Consider the following 16,518-nt stretch of genomic DNA (forward strand, 5'->3'; position numbering starts at 1 on the left):
TCCATGGAAATAATTTGAGTGGGAACATTCCAGAAAGTATGTGGCAACTATCCAATCTAGTAGTTTTGGACTTTCGTAATAATCGATTGGATGGAGTTGTCAGCGAACTTCACTTGGCAAATCTCACCAGCTTGACCTTTTTTTTATTATCGTTGAACAAGCTTGTTATAAATGTTAGTGCATCTTGGGTTCCTCCATTCCAATTAAGAACGATTTATTTGTCAAGTTGCAAGGTAGGACCAGAATTTCCAAATTGGCTTCGAACTCAAAGGAACATTGTCTCCTTGCACATGTCAAATGCTGGCATCGCAGCGGAAGTTCCCCATTGGCTACCTGATGTTTTAAATAACATTGGAGAGTTAGATCTCTCAAGCAATATGCTCAGAGGCAACATATTCGAAATTGTTGGAAAAAAGACACCAAGATTATATCAACTGTCACTTTCTGGAAATAACCTTAGTGGTAACATTTCAAATTTTACATGCATGTTTGATGCATTGGTTTAACTTGATCTCTCTAAGAACCAACTATCCGGAAGACTTTCACCATGTTGGGGGTTGCAACCTTTTTTGTATTGGATTTCATTGGGTGACAATAAGTTAAATGGTCATTTTCCAAGCTTCCTATGTGCATTGGAAAAGTTGCAAGTTCTAGGCCTCCATAAAAATGGCTTGAATGGAGTGCTTCCAGAATGTTTAATAGGCCTACCTTCCTTGGAAATCCTTGATCTCAGTGACAATATATTCACTGGTAGAATACCTCCATTTAGCATAGGATTTAAGGTAATCAATCTTGAGAGAAATTACTTCACCGGGGACATTCCTTGGCAATTATGTGACAATTTTGAACTCCAATATCTAAGCCTAGCGCATAACAACCTTTCTGGAGGCATTCCTCCTTGTTTTAGCGACTTCTCACAGATGTGGGCCAATTCTAGTTTTGGTTCATATCCTATGGATGATTGGAGGAGGCTTTTCTTCGTTATGGTGGTTAATATAAAAGGAATAAGCCTGGAATTCACTGCGTCGCTCGAATATTTGTTTTCCATTGACCTTTCAAGCAATGCACTAGAAGGACAAATACCGGAAGGACTAACTAAGCTTGTTCAACTTCAGAATTTGAACCTCTCTCGAAATAAGCTGATTGGGAAAATCCCTTTAGATATTAGCAACTTGAGATATTTGGAATCTCTTGATCTATCCAATAACAAGCTATTAGGTGAAATCCCTCCTAGCATATCCAATCTATACTTTCTAAGTCGTTTGGATCTTTCCTTCAACAATTTATCTGGTCCTATTCCATCAGGGAATCAACTAAGCACTCTGGATGATCAATCTGTTTATCGAGGCAACCATGCACTTTGTGGAGCTCCTCTTTTGAAAGTTTGTTCGAGAGATGAGCATAATGAAGGTGACTCTGAAGGTGACTCTGAAGGTGACTCTATTGTTAATTGGTTTTACTCAGGATTAGGATCAGGTTTCGCAGTGGCATTAATGGGATTCTGTGGAATATTACATGTCAATCGATCTTGGAGGATCTACTATTTTTGGATGGTGGATAGAACTATCGAAAAATTATCGATTGGGAGGATGATTACCATGCTTTGGTTCAAGAGAGCTTTTCAATTGCAACTACGCAAATAAGAAGTTATTTAGTAAGTTACATATGTATGTATACGCAAACAAGAAGTTATTTAGTAAGTTATATGTATGTATGTATATATCTCTCTTTCTAGTCATGTCTTCTTTTCCTTAATTAGATCGGGTTTTATAAATAATTCAAACTCGAGACATATTTTAACACAGACAATGAACTTATCACTATGTGGTCACTGACATGAATCCTTTTACTTTCCGTGGTCAATTCTACAGTCCTCTATGAGTACTATATGCTCGACATCTCATCTCTTATAACTTTCTTTTACTTAGTTTGTACTTTTGACTTGACTCTCTTGATCTTCCGGTATCTCTTCTCTGAAGTACCCAAAACCATTTGTTTTTAATTGACTAACTAAAAGGCTAAAAACGAACTAAAAGTCGCCGATTCATTTCACTGCGAAGTGGGAAATGGATACGTAGATCATTTGAAAGACAGACTTGTGTTGACATTTTAATGACGACCACAATGAACAGAATCGCATTGCTCTTGCTTTTACCTCAGAAATCATACCAACCAGAGCATTCCGCGGCTCAGTTTATTTGATAGACCGGGTAACCTTTCTTCAGAGAAGTTGAATTCAATTAGCAATGGATTCAATGATTTCATTTCCTATTTTGGCGGGAGAAAGAGAGAAGAAAACAGATTATTCCAATTTCCTCCAAGCCCACAATCTGAATTAGCTCTGGGCATTCGGTCAATACCACCCGTTGGAGGTGCTCTGAACGTGAAATGATTAATTGGAAAGCCTCACAAGCAAATGAAAAATGTTCTGCCTTGACAATGTGAGAGAAGGTTCTACCTAGAGATTTCTCCCTCGTTGTGAATTTGGAAAAAGGGATATCGAAGTCATGTAACAAGAATGAAAACTCAATTCCAACGATGTACAAGAATAAAGACTCAATTCCTTTAGCTTATGCGAATTTGATAGATTATGTATCCTTTGAACGCAACGACAATCCTCAATTGATAACTCTTCCAAAGGATTCCAGTCCTGTAAGCCTTGAATCTCAATTAGCTCCAGGCAATTTAATCGAAACCAACCATCGGAGCTGCTTTAACCACGATAGCTTGGAAAGCCTCACAATCAATTCACAAAATGTTGACAGACAAGGAATGCTAGTTCTCTACCTGTCCAAGCACATCAAACTCGATCCCTGTTAGCCAACACCGTCGATGCTCTCAAGTGGACAATTTTTTCAAGTTGGAAAGGAGTGACCACTCTAATGGTGACACCACTCTACCAAAGTCAAACCTTCAATACTAGATGGTAAGTCGCGTAATAAATCGGGGTTCAACACAAGTTATTTTGAGTTCTTGAGTCGACAATGGGAACCCAAATCAGTTGGAGGCAAGATCATATCTTCAACATAGTGACAATTTCCTAGGGTTTAGATAACCTCCCTAGCCATCCTTCCTCTGGTGTTCGAACTCGTCTGGTTTTTTTGGGACCTTAAAGTGCTCTCAATTATTTCTGGATGAACTAAGTTGGTTAAGTTCCAACAATAAACAATGATGAAGACGAAAACTCACTAAACCTTGCTAAACTCGCAGGAAGCTCAGCCAACTGTTAAAGCTCATCACAAGCCCTAAAAGAAGTTCTTGCAAGTCAGGGAAAGCCGACCTATAGTTGTTGGTATTGTCAGGCGACGCGGCTGAGACTAGATATCTTTATAGGAGAGATCATCAAGAGGAAGTCTAACTCCTCGCCCTTCGATATAGAACTACATTTACTCAAAAAATTAAAGTCAATAAATTGTGGCTAATTAGGATAATTAATTACTTCATACATCACCGAATTCTTCTATATGGGACTTTACAACACAACTCACACATGTAAAATATTATAGGAACACTACTAACTATTCAAAAGTTTATACTAGTAGATGAAGAAGCAATTTAATGATTGAATATTGAAACATTCCCTCTTACATGCAAGTTGGATTTTACCCTAGGACTAAAGTGTGGAAAAAAATTACAGGTGAGAAAATAGGGGCTTCGAAAAATTTGAACTCAAAGCCTCCTATGATAAAACTAACAACCGTTCCAAAGCTTGGATCTTCTATTCTAATACCACATAAGATAAATTGTTTTTACTTTTGGAACAATTGACAATAATCTCATGATATCTTACATATTATCAAAGCATGATGTGTTGAGGTCAAATTTTTGTGGGTCATGTGAAATTTTACAAGACCATTGTCAATTATTTTAAATGTTTAAGCCATTAGAGGAAGTCATAATTTAATATTTAAATATTACAATGCATCTTAACAATCTCCCCCGTCACATGAGCCTATCAACATATCTAGTTAACCAACTTTCACTAAAAAATTTAAACCAATGAGCTATTGGCAAACTAGAAATATCAGCTGCTCCACACCACACTATACTAACTTTTCGATGCGAAACCTTTTTAACACAATTCGCACATACGTCCCAATAGGCACTGTCGAAATTAGGAAGAACCGGGAGCAGTGCATCGATTATCCATTTCAAAGGTGGAGCTGTCGTTAGTATTTCAAGAAATCTTTCGGGGAACTCGAAAGGGGAGAATAACAAGGCTAATTGTACAAGGTTAAAAGGATCGATAAGGCATAATCTTTTCCGAAGCAGCGAAGAGCGAGGACGACACCGACAATGAAACCTAATTTTTTTTTTTTTTTTTTTTTTAGGGGGCGCGAAAACCTAACTTCTTGTTGAAATGCAGCGTTCTTGGACATCACGGTGCTCCATCAAAATAACACTAATTGCATTCCATTTCAAGAGCGTTTAGATAGACAACTTGTCCTTCTCCAGCTACCAATTTCACCCGTTATCTACCACAAACAATAACGTCATTTAAGTGGACGACGATCCATCCAACCACCGTAAATCAATTGTAAATCAATAACCAGGCATCTTCAAGAAGAAATAAAATAAGTACACTCCCAAATTTTACATGCAAGGAAAAAGAAATAAAAGCGAAAAACTAAAAAATAAAAATATAGGTAAGCAGTGAAAACACCTTTCTTTCCTCCCTCTTTCTTTTTTTTTTTTTTTTTTTTTTTGATAATTTCGTCAGGAATATTAGCATATTTACATAAATCATAAACCCCATCTCTTCGATTTACATAACATGCAATGAAAAGCAAGAAAAATTGAAAAAAAAAACCGAAAGATAAAAAGAAAAGAAAGAAGAGAAAGCAAGCAATGGTAAAAACGGTTACTTCTTCTTCTTTTTTTTTTTTGGACAAGGGTAAAAACAGTTACTTGCTTTGGAATATTATTTTTCTTGTTGACTTGTTGACTGAGGTTCTGGTCGGGCTCTCTCTTTTCAATCCAATCATTTGAGAGGCTTCCATGTGGCACATTGGAGAGACCGCCACCAAACTAAACATCCTCTATGATTCTCTAATAGGACCTGAGCAAGTCCTTAAACTGCTCCGTTTATCGGAGTCAACTCTAAACATAAAATAGGATAATGATAAACCGCTGGGGTAAATTAGCCAAATTGAGAAAATCCCCCAAGCTGGATTCCCGCGATGAAGCCGCCTGGCATACCCAACACGGGTAGGGTCCAGTTTGGTGGCAGTCTCTCCAATGTGCCACATGGAAGCCCCTCAAATGATTGGATTGAAAAGAGAGAGCGCCCAACCAGAACCTCAGTCAACAAGTCAACAAGAAAAATAATATTCCAAAGCAAGTAACTGTTTCTACCATTGCTTGCTTTCTCTTCTTTCTTTTCTTTTTTGATCTTTCGGCTTTTTTTTTTTCAATTTTTCTTGCTTTTCATTGCACGTTATGTAAATCGAAGAGATGGGGTTTATGATTTATGTAAATATGCTAATATTCTGACGAAATTATCGAAAAAAAAAAAGAAAGAAAGAGGGAGGAAAGAAAGGTGTTTTCACTGCTTGCCTATATTTTATTTTTTAGTTTTTCGCTTTTATTTCTTTTTCCTTGCATGTAAAATTTGGGGAGTGTACTTGTTTTATTTTTTTCTTGAAGATGCCTGGTTATTGATTTATAATTGATTTACGGTGGTTGGATGGAGTGTCATCGAATTCCATGGGGAATTACGGTGCAGAAACAAGCTCCTCCCTTCACTAGCTTAGGTGCGCATGACAACCATTCTGTTCCAGAAATAGTTTCTGGAACAGAAATAGATTTTTCTATTTCTATTTCTAGACGAGTTTCTGAGCAAAAAAATATGTTTGATAACGATACAAAATTTCTATTTTAGAAATAGAAATTCGTTTGATAACAGTATAAAATTTCTATTTCTTAAAACAAATTTTTCTTTTTTTTGAGCAAATGAGATGTCCATTCTTACAAATTTCATATGCTTATGAACCCATTCACCCAAATACAAAGTAAGAGTTTTTTTTTTTTTGAAGTAAAGTCTCCTTTTTTGAAAAAAAATACAAAGTAAGAGTTGTTATATCAAATTTTCTAAATTTTCACACAAAATTCTTTAGCATCCACCTAGATAGGCAATTACGGTCAAACAATATACTTATCAATAGTCTTTATACAATAGAAAAAAGAAATCAATATGCATTACTTTTGAGCATGATAGAAGGTTCCCAAAACTCTAGTAGAATGAAGGTGGGCAACCATATTCTAATCCCCTTCATGCTAGTGTGTCATGTCGATCACCGCCATGGTTTACGATATCGAGCAATCGTTTTAGAAAGAAACACAAAGAAGTGTATTGGGCAATTTGTGGCAAATTTTACAAAATCGGCGAATTTTACGAAGTGCAATAGAGCTTGTCATAAAGGACCATTACAAATAAGGGAAATCCTCAAGTAGAATATTACATTACAAGAATTGAGATATGAATCATCAAATACAGTATCACATTACAAAAGCAAAGATTGGGAATCCCTAAATACAAAATAATAGAAATACATTACAAAAGTTGAAAACACGATCTCATGGAATCTCCGGCATATTATGATCTCTTGCCATCTTATTGGCAATATTTTTTCTAAGCATATTCATCTTAGTAGAAAATTTCATAGAGAAATTATTTCTGATTTCTGTTCCAGAAATAGAGAAGTAGAAAATTTCTACTTCTGATTTCTGATCAAAATCTATTTCTGGAACAGAAATCCATTCCAGAAATAGAAAAACGGAATAGGTTTATCAAATGGATTTCTATTCCAGAAACAAGTCTGGAATAGAAAAATTGTTTCTGGAACAGAAATTCTGATTTGTCATGCACCCCCTTACACTTTCATATTCATCACCAGCAAAAGAAAAGTTGCTACAGAAACAAGCACAGCAAGCAAGACACCGAGATCTCTCACTCGCCCGTGTTTGGCCTGAGAAACAGGCTTCCTCTTCTTCTCCCAAAATGGCCTGGAATCTCTTCCTTGCCTTCTCGCTCTTCCTCCAAAGAGCTCTGGGTAATGGGTATATAACCCGTGGCTCTTCTTCACCACAGTGCAACCGTGACAAGCTATTTGATTTTTCGATTGACCTGTCTTTCTTTCCTTACTTTTTTCGTTGTCAGGTGACATTGTATGCGAGCAGTTGCTTGGTATAATGGAAGGCGGTGCGTCCTGGAGAACTACGTGAGCCCAACGGATGGGAAGATGGAATACAAATGCGAGACCTCTCAAGTGGCTGTGGATACCATGCACGAGTGGATCGAGACCGATGCCTGTGGAGTGGATAGGAAGTCTGTTGGCATATCTTCAGAGGCTCTCCTTCAGCCTCGCTTCACTACCAAGCTCTGCTCACCGGCATGTTACCACAACTGCCCCAACATTGATGACCTTTACTTCAACTTGGCCCTCGGAGAAGGTAATTCTTGACTGCGAATCAATCCGCCCCCATCTGCTTTGAAGCAACATCGTCCTCTCAAATCTCCACTATTACTGACTCCGCCATCAGTTTTTAACAGGTGACCATTAGTCGGATCTCTGAGGTGCAACGGAGCAACCTGAAGCGGGTCATGAGAGAGGTCCGAAGTTCCGGAGCAGCATCCGGTCCCATGGCGACTGCGCCTATGGGGAGTCTTTCTGGCGAATACTATGAGATTGGATATGACCCTGCTGAAGCTCCCATGTATTACTAGGTGTCATATTTACATGAGAATTGTAAGCTGCTATGTCACCTCCAACTTGTATGGGCTTGTGCTATTCTGGCAAATGAAGGTAGAACACTGTACGAAACCTAAACAAAGTTTTTATCACTTCATTCCAACGCAAGCATAATCGCCTTTGCTAGCAAAGTTCAAGCGATCATAATGCATTCTATTGGTTTTTTCTTCTTCTTTTGATAATTAAATGGTAGGGAAGCACGATCGGCTAAAAGACCAGCTAAAATTTATTGACACAAAAATTTTACCATTTTTATTTCAAACTTAATTGCATAGAAAATTAGGGATTTATCTTCTTCTTTATTAAAGTAAAAAGTAAAAGGTAAAGTAAATGATTTTCATTAAAATGCATCACATATAGATGTTAGGAGCATTTGGATTAATAGTATTAATTATTAAAATTTTCAAAAAAATCATTATCAATTTTAATTATTAGTATTAAAAAAGAATGGAAAACGAACCGGGCCGGGCCTCTTTTGTCTTTCCTTCATTCTCTTCGCCTCGGCCGGCCCAGTCGATTTTCCCCTCCTTCGGCCCAACCCTTATCTTTTCCTCCTTCCCCCCCCGCTTCGCGCCCGCGACAAAAAGAGCACGGAGGAAGGGGAACAGACAGAGTGAGGATTCTGCTTCTTCTTCTTCTTCTTCTTCGGCTGAAAAGACCCGAGGGAGGGGACGGAGAAAGCGAGACACACAGCCGAGCTTCGTTCTCGACGAGCGTTACCCGACCACACCCGACGCATGCCGACGACCTCTAGCCGACACACTCGAGCCGGCTGCCTCCTCTTCCGCGCGACCGACTTCCGGGTGAGTTTTCCTTGGGGTTCGATCCACTTGTACTCCGGCTCGGCGACATCGAGGCGGCTGAACATAGCTCGATTCGCTTCGGGCTCACCTCCTGGTCGTCGTCGCCGAGCCGGGTAGGAACCCCCACGGTTGGACGCTAATTCCACGAACCTCTTTGCCCGCCTTGTTCTGTCCCGTCTCGAGCGAGGTGAGAGTCGACTCCATTTCTTTAGTTCGCTCGTGCCGACCCGAATGAGTTGGTTTTTGTGGAATCCGAACGTTGCTCGTTGATTACTTTTCAGTTTGGGTGTGCGCTCGAGCCTCCGAACAAGTCAATATTTGCTCCCCAACTCGCCGCTCGCCATATGTTTGAAGAAATGCCCGAAGCAAATCTGTTCAAGTTAGTCTCGATTCCGACTTGTCTAAAAGACATTGCAATTTGGTTTTGTTCAGCGCAAGGTTGTTCTTGATTTTTAAGCTTTAAGCATGGTAACATTTCTTAGCCGGGAGCAATTTCTTTCGAAATAGTTCTTTTCTATTTCTATTAAGGGAATAATTTCTATGTAAAAAAATTCATTTGGTAACTACACAAAATTTTTACTCTAGAAATAGAAAAAGAATAGAAATGTGTTTGGTAAAAAATAGTTTCTTTTTTATTTTTTTATTTTTTATTTTTGCTGGTAGACCGCCGCTACCGCCAGACGCCGCCGCCGCCGGTCGACGTGCGGCGTCCGGCAGCATGACCGGCGACGACCGGCAAGAACAGCGGTGGTCGACCTCCGCGCCCGCCGGTCAATGGCGGTTAGCAAGAGAAGAATAAAAGAAAAAAATCACTTATTTCTTAAACTTGTTCCCGAGAACAAGAAGCAACTTTTTTTTACTTCTCATTTTTATTCCAAAACCATTCCCAGGCTAACTTTTTGTTCCCGAGAACAAAAAACTAAGGTGCGCATGGAAACACTTACATTTTTTTTTTGTTCCTGGGAACAGAAACAAAAGTGTTTACATTCGAGAGCAGAAATTTTTGAACAAAAGAATGCGTTTGGTAAGTGTAAAAAAAAAAACTGTTCTTGGAATAAAAAAAGAATGTAAACATGTTTGGTAACTACAACCAATTTATGTTCCTGAATAGAAAAAGAATGTAAACACGTTTGGTAAACGCAAAAAAAAAAAAAAAAATTCTTTTTTTTTTTTTTAAAAACATTTTTAATAAAGTTTAAAATTGATATTGAATTCTCATTCTTATGAAATGTTCATTAATTTTATTTGTTCATGATTAGTGAAGACAAACATTTTTAGCATGATCATATGGCATATTTCGTAGGAAATTTTGTAATTAAAGTTTGTATAAATTTTGCTAAATGCTCATGAATTTTTTTAATTGTCGACTTCATCCTCCTCCAAACTATCGCAAAACCCCACGTGCCATCATTTTCACATCTTTATTTCAGCAAGATTGCATATCATCTCTGAGAACACGAGCTTTCCAATGAGAGAACTCAAAACGGCCAAAATTAATTAAAGCGCCTTTTGAACAGAAAGACCACTAGTGACATTTTTGCAATAAATACGATCCATCATTTTCTTTTTGTTGCTTGAATGTTTTCTTTTTACTGTTTCATTTGGTAAATCAGAACGTAGATTAACAAAAGTATAACTTCGAAAATCAGAACCGCTGACGAGTAACTTTTGCAACGAAATATTACATTTTCATTCCGTCCGATAATTGCATTTACTAGCATCCATTGGCAAATACCCTGTACCTTAGTAAATTCTCTGAATTATTACAAAGCATAGAGCTGCAAAGGTAGATGCTGAGACATGACAAGTTAGGTAAATACTTAGATATATTAATAACCTTCTTCGCTTCACACCATTAATTAATAAATTTCACAATGACTTCCCTTTTTTTTTTTTTTATGAAAGAACCAAAACGAAATTAATCATCAAAATCCGAGGACCCAATTCGTGAAAAAATAAATAAATAAATTCAAAGACGATATCGCACAAATGGAAGAAGTTAAAGATTTCTCATGCTACTATTCCCAGCATTTTGATATATTAGTAACCATTAGGTTAGATGAACGGGGGAATCCCGTGAAAATTTGTCACAAGAGCGTTGGAGGATGATGATGCTACGCTAAAAACAACATCAAGGCAAACATGTACAAGAGGCTATTGACCTAGGAACTACAAAGTACTCGAACAGGAATGCAGTTAGCCCTCACACTTACTTTTTCGCCTTCGACTTTTTATGCTTTATTCCCTTTGTTTTCCGGTTTTTCTCCGTCTTTTTCTCAGATGCCATCTTGGCATACACCGTTTGGGATTCTTGGATGATGAGGCGCACGTGGGGATCGTCCTTGGGCATTTTGCTCAGCACAATCCTTGCAGACTTGAGGTCTCCTGAAGCCAGAAGGGCTTGATACATCCTACCGATGTTCATAAAGTAGAGACCCACGAGAATGTACTCCTTACACAGGAATTTTGGCCGTTGGATCCTCAGACAATACAACCATTTGCTCCTGGATTCCTTGTAAGATTTCAGCAGCTTCACAGTCCATCAGACATTTGGCATGTTTTGGGAGTTCTATAAATTCAATAAATTGACAAGATCAGGGAGCATACCCAACACAGTAACTAGTCTAAACCAAACCTTTAAATTGACGAAAAGGTAAAGTATTATTCACACGTAGCATCATCACCAATATGCCCAATAAATTGAAAAATTCAATACAACTCTGCTCTTTGGCCAGAAGAGGAAAAACCACGACTCCACAGTCCAAAATGAACCTGCTGAAGTCCAATCTGTATGACTCTAGTAAGTCAGAAACGAAACAATCATAGAGGTTGCCAACATGCAGACCTATGCTTACAAGCATGAGTCAATGATTGGGTAAGTTTATTAACTGCTAAAGGTAGACGTAATTTGTAAGGCATCTGTCTCTCCATTCGTATTAAATGCCTTCTTGCCACCTTCTTGCCAAGCCCATCTCGCTTGAAACCAAATTTTTCAAATAAAAAAATTTAGGCCAATTACTGATCTCATTTGGATTTTCATACCTAAAACAAAACCAATTCAAGCGAAGCTCCACACGTGTAGTTATACCCGACAGTCAGCGGTTGAAGCAACCCATAAGTAAGATATTCAATCTGCGCCGCTAAAAAAAAGGAGCACTATAGCTAAACACCTACCCTGCTCAACTCTGAGCTCCAGAGGAGGCTGTTCTTTGGGAGCGGAACTTTTGGCAGCCCTGCCAGTCTTATCTCCTTTCCCTCCTTTGCCCAAATTCACTAAGGAAAATACACAGATTGCCAGGACAAAATAATCAGCACGCAGTAAGTAGCAAATAACACATCGCAAGCAACCGAAGCCACATGGAACTGCCAAGCAATAAATCCACAGAAACAGCCCGAAAATGATGAATTCGGAGACGGACATTTTCAACAAGCTGTCTGCTTTGGTGCCAGATGAAAACCCGAAAATTCCATCCCCGAGACCTGTGCAAATAGCCACCCACAACAAAGAAACATCACCACAAGGAAACGGAGCGAAACCCGGATAGTCACAGAACCCACATCTCCAAACCACTTATAATCAACAACCACGAAAAAGAATCAAACAACCCAAACGCTATGCAAACCTTCGGAATCAAACTGAACCTTCCTCCCCTTCTTGGGTTTCCCAGAACCATCGTCCTTGCCCTTCGCGGACGCTACACGTCAACATACACACAACCATGAAAAATTCTCTCAGCATAAACCCAAGAACAGCAAGAGAAGCCGATTGCCACAAAAACAAGAATGCAATCGAAAAACGAAGCAACGACGCGAGAATCGGAAGAAAGCGAAAATGGGTCGCGCTAACTTTTACCTCCGTTGGGAGTGGTGGACTTGAGCGAGGACTTGGCCGCTTTGCCGGGCAGCGAATGCCCCTTCCCTCCCTTCTCCGCCATGACCAGCCTCTGCAACACCCCAACCCAAGAAATCAATGCAAATTATAGCACGATCACGTCGAATCATGAAATGGGTGAAACCGGAACTAGCAGGCCGAAGGAGGCGAAGGGGGGCGTTGCACGAGGCGGACGTACCTGAGGGGGGGAAGCAGAACCGGAGCTCGAGTTCGTCTCCTTGCTCTACCGCAGATCTGGGCGAGCAACGCTCGCTCGAGGCTCGAGCGAGCCGTCCCAGATCTGTCGCGCCGAAGGGGGAGCAACGCTGACCGGAGAAGGAGGAGCACCAGAAACGTACCTGGAGTCGCCGGGTGAGGAGTCGCCGGAGAGTCAGCCGAGTGGGAGCCGCCGGAGAGATGGGAGAGACGCCGGAAAAGGAAGAACGAAGCTTCAGCCGACGAGAGGAGCGACGAGCACGCACGAAGGAGAAGAGTTCGCCTTTGTTCCGATTTTGTTCTTTTGTTCCTTTGGTTTTTGTTCTTTTGTTCCATCGAAGAAGTGTTTCTTTTCAAAAGAAACGACTTTTTTTTTGTTTCTTTTTCTGTTCCTCTTTCATTCCAGAAACAAAAAAAAAAAAAACAAAAACGCAACCAAACGCAAGTTTTACTTTCTTTTTGTTAAGACGCACTCTCCGTACAGAAGATGCCGAAACGTTTCTTAAACGTTTATGCACGCCTTAAGTTGCCGTTATCAAAACGAGGTTTTACTTAATTCTTTTTTTTTGTTTCCTAATAGAAGAATAGAAATTCTTGGGCTGAGGGAAGGTTACCATGCGCAGCCTTAGTGCGTCGTCTTCATCAAAGAATGGGCTGGTTATTGTTTTAACAAAAAGTGGTCGTGGGCGTTGAAAATAGGCTGAGTTCTGGTTATGGAGCCAGCAAGTGTTGGGCTTAAGTTCTAGTTTGGTAAGCTGGGTTTTGTTTGGGCTGGGTTTGTACTTGAGCGAGTTGGGTTTAGCCAACGAGTGCAGTTGACCGAAGAGCCCAATCTATATTCTTGGCCCAGGCCCGAGAGTCCAAGTTCAACCCGTGTTCGGACCAGGCTCCCTATTTTCGGATTAAATTTTTTAAAAGAAAGTAAAAATTTTAAAATTCCAAAAATAATTTTATTTAAAAATTAGCTTTTAGTAATTTTCTCTTAAAATATGCGAAAATCCTTGATGAAAATATTTTGCTCAAAATGGAACGAGCTCTTAAGGTTTTACAATAGGGTTTGAATGCCAAGTGGTTGTTCGCACATCTTTATTCCGACTATAATTGAATTGCAAACCCTCAACATGTTGATTGTTAGTCTAGTTAAAAACAGTACCTTTCTTAGCGTTAGATACTTGTTTTGCTTTGCAATTTATTTATCACTTCATTGGTTGTTGATTGTTATTTTAATGAATGCGCATCCGTATAATCATCTCATATGTTAGTGAATAAGTTTAAAATCAATCCAAATTGCCTGACAAAACTTTTATTGAATTGAACAAGAATATGTACCAAAAGGGCATTAGTTGATTAATTAATGTAATCTAGTTCTCGACCTTAAATTCTCTAGTTGCATAGGAAGTAAAGTACGCTCTCACACTTCACTTGGTTTCTAGCCGATCCTAATAGGCTAGTGGCAACTCCTTTATAGAAAATTTAATACTGTCAATTTGAACATCTAATGTTGCACAAGGTATAGGTTTGGAAGAGACTGCATCTAAATCATGGGTTGCAAACCCCTTTTTTAGGTAATATCCCTAAACCTATAGGTCACGACAAACTTTACCACAAATTTACCAGCATAGGAAAGAATTCCGTATCTTTTAGCACATAATACTAGAATCTTGCCAATGCTAGAAATTTATAATCACTGACTTGAAAAACCATTAAAAAGGAAAAGGAGAAGGTGGATAACTCTTTTTTTTTTTTTAATGGTTGTCACGTAGTTCGATCAAGTTTTGGCATGAGTCGAGGTCACTCTCGCTATATGTTTTGGTTGGAGCAAATACAAAAAAATGTTGTTGAGCAATTGATTTTTTTTCCCTCATATTTAAAAAGTAGGAATTGATCAATTTTACGTGCATAATTTCGAATGTATAACAAGATCTTTGTAAACTTGTCGCTTTCCTCCATTCTCAAAACTAGAAATTACATAAAGGGGATTGAGCAAAATCATGGCTCAATAAGAGGGATGGTCACTACATTCTATAAGAGCAAGCAATGGACAATGCAATATTATGTATGTATGTATGTGCATCATGACAGTAGCTCCAACATGCATTCTCAAATAATGTGTATATTCCATACATTTTCTTTCCATAATTGCATAACTCATAGCGTAACATATAAATATAATCATTCTCAATGCCTCATGTCAAAAATCCTATGTTCATGCTTTGTCGGATAGCATAGCCCGAAAACCATATCCGGTATGGTTAAAACCAAAAAAGCTCATAGATTATGATTAAGCCCCGAAAATTAAGTCACCATGATTAAATCTCAAAATAGAACCGGTCTGTGAACATGGACACCGGATCTCATTGCATAGGTTGATGATGAGCACAAAAGCTAGATCATAATCCAATATGCGTGCATATAGATATCATTAACATAGATGATAATTTCAGCTTGATAATTTCTCCGATCCACATTTACTTGATGCCAAAATTATTCAATGCCTGTTCCAATTTTCCATAAATAGAACGCCACGAATTATTATTTTTCTAGATTTCAATAATCATGCCATGAATTAATACATAAAAGTTTCGTTCACTATAAAGAAAATGTCATGCTGCTTTTACCAAATATGGAAGTGGTAGAAGTCGCCTACCTCAATAACTCACAAAGTCAAACTATACGGAGTCAACCATTGGATCTGCCCAGTCCTAAACACAATTTAAAGCTCATTATCAGAAAATATTAACTTAATATAACAACTAGACTATCTTGGGTGAAAAAGCACATTTTGATAAAATTACGAAAATGCCCTCCGAAATTTGGTCTTATGTCTCGTGGGCTCAACACGTATCAAATAGCTCAGAAATACTTACAAGTTAGTAAATTACTACGTATTTTCCTGGAACGCCAGAAAATAATTCTTCTCATGAAATTGACCTAAATTGAATTTTCGGAATACTTAAGAGTTTGGAATTATTTTCCAAACTAGCAGTAGAATCTCCAAATAAGTGGTATTTCGATAGCGGTTGCTCGCGACATGTGAACGGTGGTGCTACCAAATCATCAGCCTTGTTCAAATCGACTGTGTACTGTCACCTTTGGAGGAAAAAGGCATAATTGTTGGTAGGGGTAACATAAAGCTGGGCAATCTGATCATCAAAGATGTCTTTCTCGTAAAGGGACTTAACCCACGAAGGCTTCAGGATAAGTTTCGACGAAGGTAAATGTATTGGGATAAGTAAATTTTCAATCATTTCCTTTTCTTTAGGCTTTCTCTGTTGTACATATTGACAGGATTTGTATCTTAATGACTAGATATATCTATGTATCCTGGAAAGATGAATATCCTCCATGCGAATATCTTGTTACAGCGACTCACCAGCTTCATTGAAGTGTAGGTATCAAAAAAGTCACTTCCTCTTTTAGCATCCACGTAGAACAGTTTTACAGAGTTCAAGTTGGCATACAATCGCCAGAAGGGATCACCAGAACACGAGGAATATTATGAAGATGTGGTGATTTTTTGAAGTTTCATAGGAGGTGACTGTTCTGTTTCATGATTGCAAAGTGTATCAATGCTTGGTCAATTGTCTACTCAACCACTGTATGTAATTTCTGGAATTGTGCTCATAAGCACTTAAATCCTCTTCAACAGGGAGATGGTTAATCATTCAAGTAAATTATTCTGGAAACTGGATATTTTTCTCCATGTTTTTGCTGCTTAGAAAGGGATTTCCCGTGAAAATGCTGCCTTCAACTCCTCCAAAGAAAATGCCATGTTTCTTCTCTCTCTCTCTCTCGCTTTCTCTCGCATATTTATAGTGCCTTAGCAGTCATTTTTTTTTTCTACAAGCTTTGTTCCTTTTGCTATGCAGATTTAACA

General features: G+C 38.6%; 1 protein-coding gene across 2 annotated transcripts; it reads right to left on the reverse strand.

Annotated features, from left to right (window-relative positions):
* Window positions 1-10,544: 10,544 nt before the first annotated feature.
* LOC104421263 lies at window positions 10,545-12,961 on the reverse strand. Of its 2 annotated transcripts, XR_005551129.1 has the most exons (6): window positions 12,625-12,955; window positions 12,408-12,498; window positions 12,178-12,249; window positions 11,974-12,034; window positions 11,729-11,827; window positions 10,545-11,123 (listed from the first exon to the last, which is right to left on the reverse strand). XR_005551129.1 is itself a non-coding variant. In XM_039312506.1 (5 exons), exons 2-5 carry the CDS (start codon window positions 12,487-12,489, stop codon window positions 11,008-11,010), a joined length of 576 nt encoding a protein of 191 aa, XP_039168440.1. In that variant the 5' UTR covers window positions 12,490-12,498; window positions 12,625-12,961; the 3' UTR covers window positions 10,545-11,007. The 2 variants fall into 2 exon arrangements, 1 of the variants encoding a protein (XP_039168440.1); XM_039312506.1 differs by having other exon boundaries at window positions 11,729-12,034; window positions 12,625-12,961.
* Between the last annotated feature and the right edge of the window lie 3,557 nt (window positions 12,962-16,518).

The sequence above is a fragment of the Eucalyptus grandis genome, chromosome 5, assembly GCF_016545825.1.
Source record: "Eucalyptus grandis isolate ANBG69807.140 chromosome 5, ASM1654582v1, whole genome shotgun sequence".
Classification (NCBI taxonomy): Eukaryota; Viridiplantae; Streptophyta; class Magnoliopsida; order Myrtales; family Myrtaceae; genus Eucalyptus; species Eucalyptus grandis.